Source organism: Vicia villosa, linkage group LG5 (assembly GCF_029867415.1).
Source record: "Vicia villosa cultivar HV-30 ecotype Madison, WI linkage group LG5, Vvil1.0, whole genome shotgun sequence".
Classification (NCBI taxonomy): Eukaryota; Viridiplantae; Streptophyta; class Magnoliopsida; order Fabales; family Fabaceae; genus Vicia; species Vicia villosa.
In genome coordinates, this window is record NC_081184.1 from 171,173,614 (window position 1) to 171,194,486 (window position 20,873).

Below are 20,873 nucleotides of genomic sequence, written 5' to 3' on the forward strand. Positions count from 1 at the left end.
TGAATACACACATTTTTTAAAAAAACTTATCACTTTAATCATTTAAACAGTACCTCCAAAATACTTGTTAGTATTTCTTTAATTTTAATAGTAAAATATTATAATTTATCTCATTGTTGATGATCTGTGACCCTGGTGAGTCTCCTCAACTTAACTCATAAACTTTTTTCTAAAGTTTAGAAAATGAGACATATAAATTTTTAATTGACTGATTTAAGTATTTCCAATAAGTGGTAAACTGATTTGATTGTATATGGTTTATTTCATTAAGTCAAGTTTTCAATGGAAAAATGGATTTAATTTGTTTACCATAATTAAATAATAATGAGTAATTTTTTTCCTAAAATAAGTTAACCAAAACTTTACTATAAATAATAGTTTAAGGAATTGGTAAAAGTGGAGAAAAAACGAAGAAGAGAAAACAGAGATAAAAAGAAAGAAAAAACATTCAAAACTTTACGAATCCGGTATGCTATTTTTTCTAAATTTTTATTTTGTTTATTATTATTATTTTTTCTTCTTTTCTTTGATGTTTTCGAATTATTATTACTTTATTGCAATAGGTAAAGCATCATGGTTGACAATGTTTGAATGTAAAGTCACTGTTCATATTATATATTATGCTATTATAATTAAACGAGTGTTCAAGTTCATATTTATTTCGGTTCTTTTTCATTCCGTTGAAATTGACATCACAATAATTTAATTTGTACAATGTACAGAATAAAAAAATAGTGCAATTGAAGCTCAGAGAGGATTATTAAAAAAAATAGTTTCAGAAAATTAATTTTTTAATATTAAGGAAGAATCATCGATAATTAGTTGGTCAGCATTGAATTTGATAGAAAAGATCACATTTTCGATTTCCGCAATTGCTATTAGTAGGAGATTGAAATTGCTTGATATCACAACTGATATTCGAACCGGATTAATCGGTTTAACCATGAAAAAAATTAAAGTGAATTATCAAAAAGAATTATGGAAAATAAATCAGATTTTTAAATTAAGGTAGAATCATAAAAAATAAATTGAAAATTATATGGTAAAATATGATTTTAAATACTTGTATAAAAGAAAGGAAATGCTATTAAAATAGTGATTTCTTCGTGATAAAGGGCAGTTGTTACTTTGCGCTCAATATAAAATATAAAATATAAAATTGATAGTGAAAAATGTTGTATTTGGTCAAAAATTATTTTTGTTTTGAATTAATTAATTTTGTAAAATTAGTTATAATTAAAAATGAATTAAAAATAAAAGTAATTTTTATTAAATTAAGTAAAATTGATAATTTTTTTAGCTTGGTTTTTGAATTTTCAGATGGGAATATGCATGACTTGCCTGAACTACATAGGAATATGCAAGCCTTCCCTGAGTTACATGGTATTTATTCAAACTCAATATTACTCTTATTTTATAAATTGGTAAATTTTTAAGTTATTAATCTTTAAATATTCATTCTATATGAACAAATTATACTCATTTAACTCAGCAAAGTTATTTGAATTTAAACTACATTTTTCCGTTTTTCTAAGGAATGTGAACTTAGAGTTGATCCTTCAGATGGATGGGAAAAATCTGTGACTACAATTTTGGAAAATTTTGAAGGTATATTTTTATTCTCATTAGCATATATAAACATTTTGAAATATATTAAAAATAATTTAACAATATATTTCTTTTCTTTGCTAGAATTGAGTTACATTGTTAATCCATCTATTGGAATAATTTATCTGAAAGGGAAAGCAGATCCACTGGAAATTTTATCCATCCTAAAGAAAGGTGGAAAACATGTTACAATTGGATGGATTAATCATGGTTTTTCAAGAAATGGTGGAAACCAAATTCAAGATCAAGGAAATGACTATAATATTGATTATTTGATTTCTCAAAATCCAAATAATCAATTGAACCCTAATTGGTACTATCAACCAAATCCTAATTGGTGCAACAATATGCCACAAAATATGATATCATATGGTAATCATAATATTGTTGAAGATGAAAGTCTATCTGGTCGATCACATGATTCTCGTTATCATTACTCAGATACGTAAAGTTTTTCTATTGTTTACTTATACAAAAACTATTGATTAAAAAATCACCAATCTACTGAATCATCTTGTTTTGTCAAGAAAATTGATAAGAAATTATGTATTAAGAATTAGGTGATTTTGAATTCTTAATAGACTGATGGTATGCTTTTTAGATTATACTTAATATTTAATATGAGTATTATTTAATTATGATTCATATTTTTCTTTTTGCTAATTAGATATAGGATCATTTTGACCAAGTAGTATGCCTTTTTTATTTTGTATTTTGTTTGATATCATATGTTGAAAACTTTGTATGCAATACATTTTAATTTAATGTCTTTTTTATTTGAGAAGAGATAAGTTTAAATTAATAAATATAAACTAAATGAAATATTTTAATGAAAATATTCTAATGAAAGAAAATGTAAAATTATAATTTTTTTCCCTAGTTAAAATGCTATTAAATAAAATTATATATATATATATATATATATATATATATATATATATATATATATATATATATATATATATATATATATATATATATATATAGTTCTTTCAAGAAAAAAATGAACTTTCTTAGTAGAAAAGAAATCTATGTATATATATAGAAAAGAAATCTCTCATTAAATACTTCTATTTTTGAAGGGTATAAATTTATTTTGTTTATCCCACTCATTGTGTCTATTAGTAAATATCACACAATCATATTTAAAAACAAGAGTCTATTTTATGGAAAATTCTTAGGTGGACACGGACCTAAGAATTTGTTTTACACACAACCAATCACATAATTTTAATTAATTAAAAAATAAATTAAAATTTTTTTCTCTCCTTCATAATCTCAACCACCCCATAAATCCAATTAAAAACAAAATTAAAATTACTAACTTCTTATTGGTTGTGACTAAGAATATAGATTTATGACCGTGTCCATGCAAGAATTGCTCCTATTTTATTTAGAGTAATGCTATATAGCGGAAGAGATTTATTTTGCGAATTTCACAATTTTTATTCTTACAAATAATTTAGTATTAAAGCCCATTAGTAATAGAGTAATGCTACTTTATTTCACACTCCTGTTTTTTTTCTTCTTATCTTCCTGAACCATTTTCACCATAGTCCTTTTCTCGACCATTTTTTAATTAAGTTGAAAAAAAGGTTAGGGTAAGAAATAAATTGTTTACACCACTTATATTGTTTCACACGCTATTACTTGCCGCAAACATTTTAGACTTTAGCTAGGGTTAATACCTATTTTGTCCCCTGTCATATGGGGTGTAGTTGAAAAAACCCTGCAAAAAAAAAATTTTAAGAAGTGTCTCGTAAAATTTCAGAAGTTTGATTTTGAACAAAAAAATTGGTCCTAATGGGTGTTGAACCCAGGACACAAAGCATACATGACCAGCACCATTAGCACTAGACTGCGTCTTAATTTTTGTTATAGAAATGCCTTAGCGAAATTATAATAAGTAATGTTAACGTTATTAGCATTAATAATTAATGTTTTCATAATTAATTAATATAAATATTATTAGTTAATAATTATTAGTTATTAGTTAATATTTATCAGTTAATTAATATTAATTACATTATAAATTATAAATTAATAATTAATATTTATTTTACTGTTAATAATTAAATTATAAAATATAAACTAAATTAATATAAATATTATTAGTAAAACAACCATATCTCCAAACTAATAATAACTAACTATTAATTAATAGTAAAACAAATTAACAGTAACAGTAAAACAAATATTATTATTAGTAAAACAAATTAACAGTAACAGTAAAACAAATATTATTAGTAAAAAGTAACAAATTTATATTTTATATTTATCTAAACTCATTATTAGTAAAACAAATTTAATATTTAATTAATATTAATTAAATTACAAAATAATAATTAATATTTGTTTTACTATTAAAGTTAACTAAATTATAAAATATAAACTAATAATATTTATATTAATTTAGTTTAATTTATATCTAATTTAATTTAATTTATTTTACTGTCAACGTTATTAATTAATATTTTTTATATTAATTTAATTTAGTTTATATTTTCTATTTTCTATTTTCTATTAACGTTATATTCATGTTAATTAATTTAATTTAAACAATTTATATTTAATTTAATTTAATTTCCTATTAACGTTATTAAATTTAGTTTGGTATATAAAATATATATTAAAAAAGTTACAGTAAATAGTATATAATTAATTGTATATAATTATCAATTAAATGCAAATAATTAGTTGAATACTATAAGAACAATTAAATGCAAACATATAACAACTCAGAGCTTCCAGCCCAGTGGCTAGGTGCTCGTGGGTTCAACTTCCACCTCCAACAAAATTTTAACATGTTTTCTTATATTAACCAAAAACCAAACAATAAAATAATAATAAAAATGCCACATGGAATTAAAATATATAAAAAATAATAAAAATGCCACCTAAGCCAACCACGTCATTAAAAATAAAATTAAAAATTAAAAAAAAATTGTCACATCAGACTTTTTAATGAGGTGGCGTGAAAAAGGTTCAGAATCAAACTTCTGAAATTTTACGAGGCACTTCTTGAAACTTTTTTTTTGGGCAGGGGGATTTTTCAACTACACCCCATATGGCAGGGGACAAAATAGGTATTAACCCTTTTAGCTATTCATAAATTGAAATAATCTAAAGCTTCATAATCAATTCATATTTTTTATGAACGTTTACGGGAATAAGTGAAAGTAGACAGTTGAAGAGAATTGATAATTGAAAGTAAAAATGGACCAAAGAAGTTATGAATTAAAAGGGATACGAATGAGAAGATGGATAAATGAATGAGGAAAATGTTGACAGAAATATAGTAAAAGATAGGAGTGTCACGTCATTCGTAATGTTTTGTGATCATCCTTGTCACGATATTAAGGGTTCGTTTCGTTGGGAGTAGATGGAGGGGAGGGGAGGGGAGGAGATATTTATAAAAATATGTGTTTGGTTCATTTTTTATAAGGGGAGATGAGGGGAGGGGAGCAAAATCCCTCCTAGACTCACTTTTTGCTCCCCTCCAAATTGGAGGAATTCGGAGGGGAGGGAAGATTAAGTAATCATAATTATATTATTTTCCCTATTTTAACCTCTGTTACTTTTTTAATTTCAAAATTGTCCTTATTGAATTATTAAATACTAGATTTTTTTCTCCGTATTATTTAGCGTTTATTTTTTCTACTGTGTGGTTGCTATTGATGCGTTGTTCCTCTCAAGTGAGTTTTTTTCTTTTTATTTTGTTGAAGTTCCTTTTTGATATTATATTATTATTTTTATAATAATAACATACTTATACTTATATCGGTTCTTATATATGACTAGTAACAAACCCGTGCATACGCACGGGTTCTGTTCGGTTACGCGTATTTGAATAAATATTTGATTATTTCGTATATAAAATTATTTAGATCAATAGTAGATTTTTTCCCGTATACCATTTTTGGACTAAAAATATTTAATCATAAATACCATTTTCTCCGTATATAAAAATATTTAGATCAATAATAGATTTTTTTTCCGTATACAGACTTCATTTTTGTTTACGTATCATTTACAACAATATCTGGATCAATAGTAAATTTCGTATATAAAAATATTTAGATCAATAATAGATTATTTTCCGTATACCATTTTAGAATATATTTTTTTTTATCATAAATACTATTTTTCGTAAATAATAGATTTGTTTTTCATATACAAATATTATTTTTGTTTATGTGTCACTTACAAAAATATTTGGATCAATATCAAATTTTCATATATAAAAATATTTAGATCAATAATAGATTTTTTGGCATATCCTATTTTTGAATAAAAAATATTTGAATCATAAATAACATTTTTCGTATATAAAAATATTTAGATCAATAATATATTTTTTTCCGTATACAAACTTCATTTTTGTTTAGGTGTCATTTACAAAAATATTTAGATCAATAGTAAATTTCGTATATAAAAATATTTAGATCAATAGTAGGTTTTTTCCCGTATATCATTTTTGAATAAATAATATTTGAATCATAAATATCATTTTTCGTAAATAATAGATTTTTTTCGTATACAAATATTATTTTTATTTTGGTATCATTTACAAAAAGATTTGGATCAATATTAAATTTTCGTATATAAAAATATTTAGATCAATAATAGATTTTTTGAATAAATTTTTCCCGTATATCATTTTTTACTAAAAAATATTTCGATCATAAATACCATTTTTCGTATATAAAAAAATCAATAATAGATTTTTTTTGGAAGAAAGCAGTGAGAAAGTGATGAATGAGAAAAAAATAGAGAATTGAGAGAGATTTGATAAGTTTGATAAAATATAAGAGTTGTATTATTTTAATAATAAAATTAAGAACTTTATGGTGTAAAGACCAAAAAATTATAATTTTAATATGGTGACAAAAAATTAAATAAGGGTATTTTTTACTTTTCCACAACCATTAATTTTTTTATATTATAGATTATTTTAAAATAATAAAAAAATCAAATCAACTTGTTTTTGTCGACCAAATTTTGATTTGAAATTGACTTTTATTTTCTATTTTAAAATTTCTATTTTTATATTGTATATATGCTAATATTCTCTACATTTTTTATTTTTATTCATACCTATATTAAATTCATCGAGTTCAATATCGTCAAATATATGTTTTATAGTTCCGATATCCATGTCCATATTATCAGGTGCTTCGGTTATTGAGGAGACTTTTTCTTGTTTTCAAGTTTACTTCATAGTAGAAGTTATTAATTTTTAGATATCAATTAGAAGTGTTTTTGCTTTTAATTTAAAGTGTTTTTCTATTTTTGTTGCTAGATTCTATCTCAATCTTCCACCTTATGTTTGTTATAAAAAGATAAAGTAAAAAAAAGTTTTGTTATATTTTTTAGGATATTACTGTTAGGTATATTTTAAAATTAATGTTTTTCGGATCAAACTATGGGATAAAATCTTAAAAGATATGGTTTGTTATAATGAGCTGAAATCTTATTAAATATATTATTTAGTTTTTGCCTATAAAAGCACTATATACTCAAAGTCACAAATTTTCTAATTCTACCTCATATTTTTCATCTAGACTTGATCAATTATTCATGGATTCATCTTTTAATTTACGTTTAACTCCTCTTGTTGAACTGATTCAATCCATCTCACAAAACATTCATTCTTTGAATGATTATGTCTCCATTCATCTTCGTTACACCAAATTAACAATTTCTTCTACACTCAATGATCCAAAAAATCTTATCTTTAACTATAGAATACTCAAAGACGACTACTTTTTGATTCCTTCGGAGATCTTATGCAACTATAACACCGACACAATCATGAATGCTAACACCACCCGCACCTTGTGTGAAATCTTCAATGGTGTGCCTACAGGCATGATAGACACAACTCTACATTCCATGAGAAAGTGTGCTAGAATAGCTGCTCTTAAGAGCAGTGGACATAAATTATTAGAGATGAATGTGTTGATTCGAAATGTTACGTTACACACGATAGAAGAAGATGGATTTGATCAATATCATGATAATTTAAATGGTCAAAAAATTGTGGGCTTGTCACCAAAATTGGATGTTGATACTACTTTAGATTTTATGGATCAATGTTCAATTTGTTTGGAGGAGTTTTGCAATGGATCTCCGACAGAGCTCTTCTATACAAAATGCTCGCATATTTTTCATAAGGAATGTATTGTCAAATGGATTTTTCGATGTTCAAGACTTTCTCATTTTTATTCTTGTCCGATGTGTCGATGTGAGATAATATGAATAGAGAAAGAAAACATGTATGTACTACTTTTTATTGCACAATATAGTTGATTAATGGTCTTAAGATAGGTATTTGATGTAAAATATTGTATTTGTATTTAGGTATTTTTGGTTACCTGGCTGGAGAAATTACTTAGAATAATGTGGCATCAATTAAGTTAAAAAAAACTCATTTTTTTTGATAAATTATTATTTGATAAAAATTTATTTATATAATAATATATAAAAAAATAAAAGTTGAAAAAATATTTAGAATGTTACAAAAATATTAATAACAATAAATATGTTAAATCTATAATATCAGAATATAAATAAAAAGTTATTTATATAATAATATATAAAAAAATAAAAGTTGAAAAATTATTTAGAATGTTATAAAAATTATAATTATTTTATATTTATTATTTAATTGTAATAAATATGTGTCTCATGTATTTGTTGATATTTTTTGAAAAACTATAATTAAATAAAAATATGGTAGGTCAAATATCAATGAATGAGCAGCATGTAGCAGGTATATGTGTTGGAAGTAGGGAAAAATTATAAACAATTTAAAAAAAACAAAAGATTTTGAAAAGACAAGCAAATGAAGTAGTAAAAACAATGCATGTATCATCATGAAATGAAACGTGATGATAAAAAAGGAAAGAAAGCAAGACAAATATTGGTTGATAGAAGAAGGTGTCCATGTGGCAGCATATAAAAGCAGTGGGGTATTTTGGTATTTTCCAGAACAGTTTCTTTTCTTATATTGTAGATAGTAATAAGACTCTTTTTATTATATTAATAATAATAATAATAATAATAATAATATCACTATACAATATATGTAAATATAATATATTTATGTTATAAATAAAAATTTTAACTCTAATATTATTTATTTAATTTTTTTAATATTCTAACCTTATTTTATTTATTTTTAACTATAGGAATTGTTTTATTGGGTTAGATGAATCATAAGATCAGATAATAGTTTGATTTGCTTTGAAGATATATAGTTCAACTAATGTGTGTTGTTGTTTACGGTTATATTATGGTTTATGAATGAATAAGTTTTTATTAAGAATTATTTTTACTAAGCACAAATAATAATATTTATAAGGATAAAAAGGTAAATTGATTTTAAAATCCCTCCCCTCCCCTTGTGACTGCAAAATAAAAAATATACCAACACCAACAACAACACCAACATTTCATTAAATAAAAACATTCATTACATAGATAGTCGTGAAATAAAATTCAACATTAAATAACCATTTCATCGGGATGTTGCAACATAATGATCATATCCTCGAAGGATCTTTAAATCTTCGCATCCACTTCAATCAGATCATTTGATTCATAACAGAGAAAAATACTCCACAAAACCTTTAGATCTTCATCCGTCTTCACTTCAATATTGTTGAAAAGAAAATTTCATTCGCAGTGAGCGATACTCGAGCTTCACAATTCTGCAATTTTCTGGAAAGCGCAGAAGAGTATTCATTTTAGATATTAGATATGCAAATGTTTCCTCGATGACCCTAAACAGAAGCGGTTGTCTCTGACCATTGAAATACACAAATGTAAGGTGGGGCTATGAAGTCATTCTCTCTGATTTTAGTGTTTTGGTGCATCAAATGTCTATCGAGTGATTAAAATTTTTTAACTTTAACAAATATGACTACGAACAAGCATCTTCTAATTTACCTTAGGAAAAATTCAAAGATGCATCTGTGAATCGTTTTTCTCCAAAAATTGGTGTTTGATGCGTTCGGAGATGCATCTATGAATTTACCCAAAAATATTTTTAGATTTTCAAGTACGCCCATTTAATAAGTGTGTGATAAGATGTTCACTTTTTTCTTTATAATGCATGATGCACATTCTTAAACGCGACATGTCCGATGTGGGACTCAATAAAAAGCTAACCAAGTAGAGTATTTATGAGTAAGGATCCTCTCCATTTCTCAAAAGAAATGGAGGTGTCCATTACTATAGTTTTGGTGTATAAATGTGTAATTAATGTCACCGCGTTTAAAAATACGTGCATTTATATCTTTTATTTTCTTGAAAACTATAGTAATGGACACTTCCATTTCTTTTGAGAAATGAAGAGTATCCTTACTCACTATTTATAATACTAATATAAGCAACAACATATTTAAATTATTTTAAATACCAAAAAAGGATAAAATTAAATTAACAACAATAATAATAGAAATAATAATAATAAAAAAATAATAATAACATTAATATTTAATCCCTATAAAAATATTTAAATAAATAAAATATAGTAGATTTTCTTAATTTTTTTTCATTTGTCTCAATTATTTTATTATTTAATATTTCTCTTCTAGTTTAATTTAATCACAGTTTTTCACTACTCAATAATATAAACTATTAATTATTTAATGATACAAAATTATGATTGTTAAATTATTTTTATCATATAATATATTCTATTGAAAAATAAAATTAAAATATTCATGTAATATCGGTTTGACCTTTAAACTTTGAATTTATGTTTATTCTGGTTTAATGTCTGATCCAATTTTAATTATTTTGATAGAAATATAATTTATTTTGATCCCAAATTCAAATTCACAACGAAGAGACCATAATGGAGGGAGTGTAATTGGAATAATTTTGACACTCAAGTTAGTGACGATCTTAAATAAGAGATATTTAGGATTAGACTAGTGTGTATCTTAAGAGGCAGAGATATTAATTTTATATGACCTTGAAGCCGTGCAAGCATTCCGAAGTTTAAGTCAATTTGGGTGAAGAGGTAAATGAAAAAGGGTTTAGAATCGAATACCTGACCCTCCTGCAGAGGAGAGTATTCATAATGAGCTCAGTGCTTGACCAATGGTCTCTGTTATAGGCAGAGTGTTCAGGCCCATAATGGTGACTGTCAGAAATTCCACATGAAAGTAAGGATGAGCAGCTCGTGCTCATCGTGTTGGGTCAACTGCCCTACAATACCTAGATCGTGGATGGACTTGTCCGTTATGAAGGGGAAAACGGTTTCACCAGTCACACAAAGACTGAGAGTGCAGTTGGTGAAGTGTCATTAGGTGAAGTGCACAAGGGAAATGGGTTCTCCACTATTCCAACAGATTGGGCCATCACTTTAGATTGTCCTGGATGTAGAAATGAATTGAGGTGTGCTCGACATTGGGTGAGCCAAAAGCCCAAGAATTCAACTTGCCACCCCCCAAATTAGCCATGGCACCTCCAAAATGCATGAAAAGATCAAAATGCCCAACAAAAATCATTTACCACATTTTCTGAAAACTCCAGAGAGCACCGGGTTTTTCAAATTCTTGGGAGATACCGAAAATTTGAGGAGCTTACCAGAAATTTTGCGAATACAAGTAAGTTTCCGGTATTTTTATGAAGTTTCTGGTACTTTTTACCCAAAATTGCAAAATTTCCGGTATCATAAAATTTTAAAAATACTGTAAATTTTGAAATTCCCGGTATTTTGTATCTTTTTAAAAAACTCTATTTTTCTTAAATTTTTAATTTTTAGAGTGAGGACTAGAGGCAAGGATAGTACAGTTGCGGGTCGGGCCATCGATAGAGCCGAGGCTCGTGCTCATGCTGATGAGGCTGGTACGTCACTCTTACGTGCTGGACGCGTTGCTCCGACCGGTTTCTAACGGAAACAGAGGGCTAAGGAGGCACAGGCGAGTAGGGGGTTCTGTGCACCTCGGCGTCGGGGTGGTAGAGCTTCCACTGTTGTGGACGGGCAGGATGAGGTTGGTGAGGATGCTAGAGAGGATGTTGCTATGGTTGAGTCGGTGGTTGCTAGGGTTGAGTCGGAGGTTGCTCGGGTTGAGCCAGAGGTACTTGTTACTGATGAAGGGGTGGTTAGAGTTGAGGAGCGGGTGACTGTGGCTGATGAGGGGGTTGCTGAGGAGCGGGTGATGCATGATACGGACACCACCACAGGTGCATCTACAGAGCCATCAGTACACGCTTATGAGGATTTTCCAAGAGGACCTTCTGACAGGTCCGTTTTGATAGGCTATGCTGACCATGTCGCTTTTTGGATATGGCAGGGCGAGGTATGTAACGTTGATTAATATTATTGTGTATTAATTGTATTTTTTTAATTGTATTTTTTTAATTGTATTTTTTTAATTGTATTTTTTTGTTACAGGAGCTTCAAGTGCTGAGGCTCACTTCTCACGGGTCGAAGTTGAAGAACTTCCCCGAGTGACCGATGCCTGAGGAGGTGGCGAGGATCGTTGGGGAGATCCATTTGTTGGACTTTGCTGGATGCTCCCTGACGATGCTGGATGGCCCCTCTATTATCAGCTTTTGTAGAGAGATGACGCCTAAAGACATCATCCTTCCATCTTCCATTCGGGGATATGACAGTGACTTTGGATGATGTACATGCCCTGTTTCACCTTCCAATAGCTGGTACATTTTTTACACCAGTTCATAGGGACCAGACGACGGCGGTGCAGATGGTGAGGGATGCGTTAGAGGTTGATGAGCTAGTTGTGCTCAAGGAGTTTGGTGACACTCGGGGCTTTCACCTCAGGATGTCTTGGCTGAGGAAGGTTTATCAACAGCTTGTCGATGCAGGGAGGTACGAGGTTGCCGCTAGGGCGTACATGCTACATCTAGTGGCATGTACTCTCTTTGCGGACAAGTCTGCTTATTATATAGATGTACGCTATCTTACTCTCTTTAGCGACCTTGATACTCCGTGTTGGGCTTGGGGAATGGTTGCTCTGACGATGATATACACGACGCTTGATGCCGCATCTCGTCCTGACATCAGACAACTTGCTGGTTTTTTGAGCTTGCTACAGGTATATATTCTTACATGGTTTTTTTGTGTTTTAATTTTATTTTGCATGGGCAGTGTTGGATCTACAAGCATTTCCTTCGCATCTGTGAGCAGAGGACCCAACATTGTGCGGCTTCTAACCCCTGTGTGATGAGGTGGAAGGCCAAACAGAACCTTCTAGGAGAGGCACCCTTGATGGAGTACAGACAAAGGCTGGATGCTCTGACACTAGATGATGTCATCTGGACACCGTATATAGGTCATCACGAGCACCGTCCTTTTGATGCATCTTCCTTATATTCAGTTTATGTCAGATGGGAGAGCCATGTGGCTAGACACTTGCCTGCGAGGTGTCTACGCCAGTTTGGTTATATAGAGGGCACCCCACGGCCGGTCCCGGAGGCTCCAGCTGGTGGCATTGATCGCTAGTTTCAAAGTCACATCCTCAGCTCCCCTGTGAGATCATGGATACAACCGTTGCGGTTCAGTAGTTTAGGCAGTGTCGGGATGGATACCTGGAGTGGTTCTTCAGAGTGTCGCACCTTAGGGCCAGTCCCCCATCTGCCGCAACATCTGATGTTCCAGGATCTTCAGGTACCAGAGCTTCTTCATCACCACCACCACTACTTCCACCTCCTGCTGGTGACCAAGATAGCCGCCTGTAGTGCATCGCAGTTCACTTGGATAGCCTCATGGATCTGGTGAACCCTGATGGTGAGGTCCATAATATTTTAGCTAGGTTGGCGGATGTTGCCCGTGGAGGACCTATGTAGATTTATCTTGTTATCATTGTATTATTTGTATATTTTGTACAAACATCTTATTTATTGCATAATCTTTTTGGCTATTACATGTTTCGAGTAGATAAAGAAAATAACATCAATAACAAACAAACATAGTTAACAAACATCATATGACAAACAACAAGCATAAAATTGACAATCAGGACCCTCCAAAAGTGTCGGCAAAATCTCAACCGTTTAAAAAATAAAAAATTGAAATATATCGGAAATTTAGTTTATTTGAAATTTCCGGTATACCTGAAATTTCAATATTCTAGTATATCAGAAATTTCAAATAAACTAAATTTCCGGTACGTCGTACCGAAAATTTAAAATTAACAGAATTTCTGATATTTTTTACCGGAATTTTTTATGTGCATACGAGAAATTTATTTCGAAAATTCTTTGTTTTTCAATTTTTTTTCCAACAATAAAATTGGAATAACAAAAATTGAGAGATGAAAGGTACAATTTAGGGGTGGCAGGTAGGGGTGGGAATAAACTAGGCTAGGCTAGGCTTTATAAGGCCTGGGCCTGGCCTACGATAAACTTACAAGGCCTAAGCCTGGCCTATGACCTACTATAGGCTCGTTTTTTCAGCCTGGCCTGGCCTTTTTAAAAGCCTGGCCTGGCCTGAAAGCCTATTTAAAAGCCTCTTTCTTATTAATATTTTTAATTAATTCATATTACTTAAGAAGCCTTATAGGTCGCATATATATGAACATTTAGACCGACCTATTTAGCATTTTTTCTAATATATATGCATATATAGACCAATCTATTTAACATTTTTTCTAATATATAGGCCAACCTATTTAGACTAATTTTAATATATATGAAAATATAGGCCGGCCTACAAGGCTTTATAAGCTTTTTTAATAGCCTGGGCCTGGCCTATTTTATTAAATAGGCTTTTAAAAAAGCCCAAGCCTAGCCTTTTTATCAAATAGGACTGACCTGGCCTGACCTTAAGTAGGCTAGGCTATAGGCCCCTGTAGGCCGGCCTGGCCTATTCCCACCCCTAGTGGCAGGTAAATTTCTCCAAAAGTCACCTTCCAGAATACAAAGATACTAAAAGGGGATTCAAATTGGAAAGAAAAAAAAAGAAAATTTAAAAAGCTTTCACTAAACACATAGCAATTCTTGCATGGACACGGACCTAAATCCATATATTTAGGAACAACCAATAAGAAGAAAGAGAATTTAAATTTATTTAAAATTTAATTTTGTTTTTAATTGCCAACATGGAGGGTGGTTGTGATAATGGAGGAGAGAGATAATTTTGATATTGTAAATTGAAATTGTAAGATGAAAGTTGAGCCCCGAACCTGAAAGGAGAAGATGTTGATGATGTGGTGTGGAAATACAGCGGGAGTGCTCTTCGTCCCATCTTGCTTTTGCTCTTGTTGGAAATGGAAACTCTACCCTCCTCCTCCTCCTACAACGGTACACTTTCTGAAATTGAAATTAACTTTCTTCTCCGTTTCTGAATATTCAATTCCCTTGTTTATTTACGCATTCCCCAACTCAATTGTAGGAATTGGTTTCGCGGAAGCTGAATCGCCGTCAGAGTGTGAAGTTGTTTTGTCAAAATACGGAAAATGTTAATTCTTCTTATGACTTCGATCCCGAGCTGCGCTCCGCCCTTGAACTTGCTACTCAGTCTGAGTTATGTGAAATTCAAACTATCCTTTTCGGTCCAAGGTGGGTGGGTGAGTCTGTCACTGACTGGCTAGCTACTCTTGTTTTTCTCATAATATTAATAATAACTGTTACTTATCATCAGCTACTTGAGTCCTTTGCTCAAATCCATCACATTAACAACTCCAACTACAACTAGCATGGTTGAACAAGACATTCAACTCCGCCAACAATTTATAGCCACACTCGAGTCCCGATTTTTCTACTTAGCAGCCGATGCACGCTCAACTTTAAGGGGTTGGAGACCCACTTACAGAAATGTCTTGCTTCAACTAAGGAATAAATTGAGTATTCCCTGCTCAACCAAACTCTCTACTCACGACCTTGAATTAGAAATATTCCTCCACCTTTTACACTATAACTCAGAGTAATCAACCTTTTTTTTTTAATATCAAAATCAATTTTCTATACTTGTTTACCTAGTTAATAGTTATAGTCAACTAAAGCTTCAATATTCTTGTAGTGAAGAATCAGAAAACGATACAGCCTTATTGGATGTATCCACCGAGTCTGATGCTCAAGGAACTCTACAGCTTGGACTCAATCAATGGAAAATGCAGTCAAACGTTGGAAAACAAGACTTTCAATCTCTTCTTTTAAAGGTTGTTTTTATTTTTTCACTTTAAGCTTCACTATCTTTTCTATTGTAAACTTGAGGTGATATTTTCTTTTCATTTTTTTCATCCATAGGGAGGTAGTATACTTACGTTGGCAAAGATCTATCAATTGGTAAAACAATATATTTGTCTTTTATTTATTCTCCAAAAGAAAGCATTTTGGTTTTTTTTTTACACTTCTTCATGGCTAGACGATGACTTGTAGTTGGCAAGGAAATTATCTGGAAAATTGATTGGAGAAGCTGCTAATTACCAGGTTAAGAAAGAGTTGTTGAAGAAGGTATGCATTGGTACCTGTAATAGTTGTTTTGGTAATGTGAACAATCTTTCTCAACAATAACTTAGACATGTATTTTGCTCTAAATGATTTCTAGGGTGGACAGTTAGCTTTGATCAATTTAGAATCCAGAACTGCTTTGCTTGCAGCTAAACAGGTGCCTTACATGATAATTTGATTTCCTTCTTATGTTGTCAATTATTTCATAAAAAAATGTTATTCATAGGCAAGAATGCACCAAGTATATTTCCGGATTTATAGATAAAATTGGACTATTTGAAGACAAAACATATTATGTTGTAAGCAATCTTTTGGAACTTCAACTTCCTAAGCACCTGTTAAATACCCAAACATGAAATGAATTTAAATTTAGACTCTTTCTCATCATAGAACCTTGTAGTAAGATGCAGGAGTACAAATTCACTCTTGTGTTAAAATTATTCTTTAAGTAAATACATGGTTCAACCAATTTATTTTGAGAGTTCTGAATCTGCGCAATCATAATACTATTACTGTTTTTTTAAAAATTAATTGGGGAAGGAGAAATTTATACTAATCACGGCGGCACTAATGCTCATTTTACAGACGTTTTCGGTGAGATTTATTCTTTGTCCCTTAAGGGTACAAAGTCAAGCTCTTAGGACTGAGCTGACACCTCTTGGACATAATATTATTATACAGTTTAGTTCTAATATCTTAGGGTACGAAGTCAAGCTCTTAGCATGAGCAGACACCTCTTGGACATAATATTATTATATGGTTTAGTTCTAGTATAAAAGAAAAAAAAATGTAAATATCACTTAACATTAATTATTTTTTCAAAAATAATCAATGATATGTTGATATTTACAAAAATAGTTGTTTTCAAAAAATAGTTATTTTCTTTGTCTCTTACTGTGTATTTTGTTTTAATTTTTCAAAAATAAGTTAGTCTTTCAGTTTGTGTTGATTTTATAACATGTTTATCATCTGAAGTTTGACCTGTTATAGGGTTTTCTTGGTGCTGCATCAAGATATCTGGGTTTTAGAAGCGTGCTCACATTACTTGGACCTGTGTATGTCCTACACCTTGCTTTAATAACTTTCAATTTCTAGCAGTCATCTGTGTACACTTAACTTTCTTTTAATTGAACAAGTAACAAATTAAATCGTAAATTCATTGTTTGTTCAACAACTGTGCAAGTATTTTCTCATTAGTTTGAATTAGCTGCACAGATACCATGATTTGTCCTATAATAATTCATGTTTAAGGAAAAATCATTGACTTTTACATTTTCTTTTATGGTTTAACTTTATAGGTTTTCGTTGTTTCACTGACAAAAATCACCAGACACGTTTAGATATTATCATATTAATAACAACCTCAGCTTCTGTGCTTGTTCGTATTTTATTTAGAAGAATTTATTAGATTTGTTTGTTTATTATATGAATAGATCTGTTCTCGTTCTTAATGATTAGTTGTGATAGGCTTTATATTTGAGATTTGTGCAAGGTTTTCTCTACATCATAGGTCCTTTTACCATATTGCGCCTGAAGCAAACCAAATTCACTTACCCCAAATCCCCCAAGAAAACTACCTGGAACTTCAGTTCTTTACATAAGACAACTTCTCTATCTCATTCTGCTCCATGAGTAATGCATATGATGGACCCACTATTAATAACAAGCCCATTAATGACGTGTGTATGCTTGGGCATATTTACACTTCTAGGCTTTTCCATTAAAACCCTCGTCCAAGCACTGAAAACTCAACAATAGATGCCATGATTGTGGTGAGAGAACAGACTTAGAATCCTAGGACCTTTAATGTTTATATACAATATGGATTATAACCTGCTATCTCTTCAATGACTATGGAAGCAGTATTGGGAAAGGGGAGGGGTAGCCAAGAGTCATGTGTGGAATGTGGCGGCAGTATGTGTGATTATGGAAAGGGGCCATCGGGAAGATGCACGGACTGGCTGGCGGGGTAGAATGTGGAAGTGAGAGAGACCATTGTACCCCTGGTGCACACATTTAATCTTGACTGTTAATTTATAAATTTGTAGATCTAATGTGTTATATATTGTGCATCTGGTAAACCATTTTTTATGTGTACCACATAGTCCCTTGCTTTTATTTCAATCCGTGTCCAAAGCAGCCTTTTTTTTTTTCAATTTCAGTTAGTCTTAGCTGTCGCTGGACAGAAATGAATTCTCTACCTTCTACATTTGGTGACTTAGTTTATTTGGGAGAGTTTATGATTAAAATAAATTCTTTGCATGAATAATTGGTAGTGTGAGAAAATAATTGTTGAGTTATCAGGGAACTCCGTTCACCGTATATTTTTTCAGTACGATGTACCCTTAAGATTTATCAGCGGCATATCTATTCCCTCCTTGCTCTCATGTTTTATTACTGTTTGAGGTATTTTAAAGGGGTATTTCTGATCTTTTTTGTTTTTGCATTTGGAACAGGCTTTGGGGAACATTTCTGGCTGATCTGGTTATTCAAATGCTGGGAACAGATTATGCTAGAATCTTGCGAACAATTTATGCTTTAGCTCAGGCAATATTTATATGCTCTACTTTAACTTGTCTGCCCAATTTGATTTGCTTTGCTCTCTGTGTTTTGCTTATTTGGTGATTTATCATGCGTGTGTGTTCTTTTAATTTACTCCCCTCTCCATATCTTTTCAAATTTGCCTCTCAAACATAGCATACTTATTGATTTTTGGTTCCATAGAGCATTACTTGATCGTTTTCTGAATTCCACTTTTGGTTCTTTGTTTTCGCTTCAGATTCGTGTCATCCGCACATATAAGTTGCCATCTGATATTGCTGAGGAATAGCCAAGTGGTTCCTTTCATGATGGTGGTTGGTGAATAGGTTGGATTTTGAGCTCGTTGAAAATTTTAAAGGAAAGCAATGTGTAGGAAAACAGTTCCAGAGTATCACAAGCACCACTCTTAAAATTTGTAAATATCTCAATATTGGTCTTAATGCATACATATTTTTGCTGCTGAATTAAGTCATTCCTCTGAAGATTTATTGGTTTTTAGTAAATAATTCAAAGATGGAATACTTAATTTTATACTGTATAATGCTATACTTTTTTGTTGAATTAAAAATATTGTTTAGGCTAAATAAGGGGTTTTAGTCGCTTAGCTTGTTTCTTAAATTTCACTTTAGTCCCTTTAAGTTTTTTTTTTTTTTTTTTTTTTTTTTTTTTTTTTTTTTTTTACATTTCAATTTGGTCTCATAAGATTCATTCCCCAAATTATGTCCCCTTTGGAATAAATGTTTTAGTAAAAAAATAAACGTTTTAGAACATATATTGATCAAGGTGATTATGTCCCCTTTGGAATCTTTTTGTGAATATTGTTTGATAATTATGTTTGAACATGTAACTGTTTCCTATTTAGCACGATTAATCTTTCAAATTTATCATAGGTCAGACCCATGTCTTATAAAGCTTAACCTAGCCTATTTCCACCCCTACCCATGATAAGTAGTTGGGTACTAGAACCTTTAGTGCAAATTAATTAAAAATTTTAATTTATTTTAAAATAAAAATAATTTAAAAGATGACATGACAATGAATAATCTTGTTTGATTGGATGAGGGTACTTGTACCCAACAAAACAGAAGGGTATCAGAGTGTTCACCTTGTATCTTTAGCTAGCCACGTCATAAAAAATGCTGATTTGACATTTTTTTTTTAAATTTTTAATGATTTGTTATTCCACCTCATTTAACCACCGCTGACACCAAGACGCCAAAGGCTGTTGCCAAAGCTGCTGTGAAACCGAAAGCCAAAGCTGCAGTGAAGCCGAAAGCCAAAACCGCTGCAAAGCCGAAAGTTGTAGTGAAGCCGAAGGCGAAGAGTGTGAAGGCTACTCCGGTGAAGAAGGCAGTTGCTAAGAAGGTTGTGAAGAAGGCGAAGAGTGTTAAGAGTCCGACGAAGAAGGTGAATAGCGTTAAAATTCCGGCGAAGAAGGCGAAGAAGTGAGGGATTAGGGTTTGTTTGGTTTGATTGGGGTGTTTAGTTATGTGTGTAATTTTATGGTTTGCTATTGTTATTGTTTGTTGTTAGAGAAATTAGAGATGAAAATTGGAGTGTTAGGAGGTTCTTGCTGTAAATTCTTTAGGAGTAACACAACTTGTGTTCTTTGTAGTCGACACCATCCTTAATGAACTGGGTTTTCTGTTATCATCACTCTACAATGTTGATTAATGTTTTTTTCTTTCACATTTCTAGTTTCATTTAAGGATTTTTTTTAAGACGAATAGATTAAGAACCCTAAAAGTAGGGTTTGAAATGAAACTAGAAATGTCAAAAAAAAATGTGTTTTAATAGTGTTAGAAGTAAGGGTAATAAAGTCATTATTCTGGGTGATTAAATGAGGTGGAATAACAAATCATTAAAAATTAAAAAAAAAAATCTGTCAAATCAGCATTTTTGATTATGTGGCTGGTAAAGGTACAAATTGAAACTTTTAAAATTTGTTAAGGCAATAATTGCAACTTTTTTTTTTGGCAAGGGGTTTTTCAAACCGACCCCATATGGTAGGGGGCAAAATAGATATTAACCCTACTAATATTTACTCTCCGGCCTGAATTATAAGCAAATATTCTCTTTTTTAGATTTATTGAATAATGAATGTATATGGTCGTTTATGTAGACCACATACATTTATTACTTAATAAAACCTAAAAAAAATGCTTATAATTCAGGCTGGAGGGAATACTTTATTGTTATAATTCACATCTAACTTCAACTTTTATAGTGTATCGTTTACCAATATTGAATTATTTATTTCTCCTATCTATCTAGTATCTACTTCTACTATA

The 20,873-nt window shown here is 30.6% G+C and overlaps 2 protein-coding genes across 3 annotated transcripts; both read left to right on the plus strand.

Annotated features, from left to right (window-relative positions):
• The first annotated feature begins 12,236 nt into the window (after positions 1 to 12,236).
• Positions 12,237 to 13,093, plus strand: LOC131606023 (protein MAIN-LIKE 1-like). The gene is made up of 2 exons (XM_058878310.1): positions 12,237 to 12,686; positions 12,740 to 13,093. Exons 1-2 carry the CDS (start codon positions 12,237 to 12,239, stop codon positions 13,091 to 13,093), a joined length of 804 nt encoding a protein of 267 aa, XP_058734293.1.
• A 1,641-nt stretch (positions 13,094 to 14,734) lies between these two features.
• Positions 14,735 to 19,191, plus strand: LOC131603926 (uncharacterized). Of its 2 annotated transcripts, none has more exons than XM_058876399.1 (10): positions 14,735 to 14,892; positions 14,984 to 15,158; positions 15,233 to 15,514; positions 15,611 to 15,749; positions 15,838 to 15,876; positions 15,970 to 16,044; positions 16,139 to 16,198; positions 17,032 to 17,096; positions 18,498 to 18,588; positions 18,821 to 19,191. In XM_058876399.1, exons 3-10 carry the CDS (start codon positions 15,288 to 15,290, stop codon positions 18,869 to 18,871), a joined length of 747 nt encoding a protein of 248 aa, XP_058732382.1. In that variant the 5' UTR covers positions 14,735 to 14,892; positions 14,984 to 15,158; positions 15,233 to 15,287; the 3' UTR covers positions 18,872 to 19,191. The 2 variants fall into 2 exon arrangements, with proteins under 2 accessions (XP_058732382.1, XP_058732381.1); XM_058876398.1 differs by having other exon boundaries at positions 14,984 to 15,150; positions 18,821 to 19,190.
• The last annotated feature ends 1,682 nt before the right edge of the window (positions 19,192 to 20,873 follow it).

What these genes read in the sequence shown, in the direction of transcription:
- LOC131606023 (XM_058878310.1), top strand. Translation starts at nt 12,237, where the DNA reads ATGACAGTGACTTTGGATGATGTACATGCCCTGTTTCACCTTCCAATA. An exon ending in GTTTTTTGAGCTTGCTACAG is followed by an intron (nt 12,687 to 12,739) that starts GTATATATTCTT and finishes TTGCATGGGCAG; the next exon opens with TGTTGGATCTACAAGCATTT.
- LOC131603926 (XM_058876398.1), top strand. Translation starts at nt 14,788, where the DNA reads ATGTTGATGATGTGGTGTGGAAATACAGCGGGAGTGCTCTTCGTCCCA. An exon ending in CTTTTACACTATAACTCAGA is followed by an intron (nt 15,515 to 15,610) that starts GTAATCAACCTT and finishes ATATTCTTGTAG; the next exon opens with TGAAGAATCAGAAAACGATA. An exon ending in CTTTGCTTGCAGCTAAACAG is followed by an intron (nt 16,199 to 17,031) that starts GTGCCTTACATG and finishes GACCTGTTATAG; the next exon opens with GGTTTTCTTGGTGCTGCATC.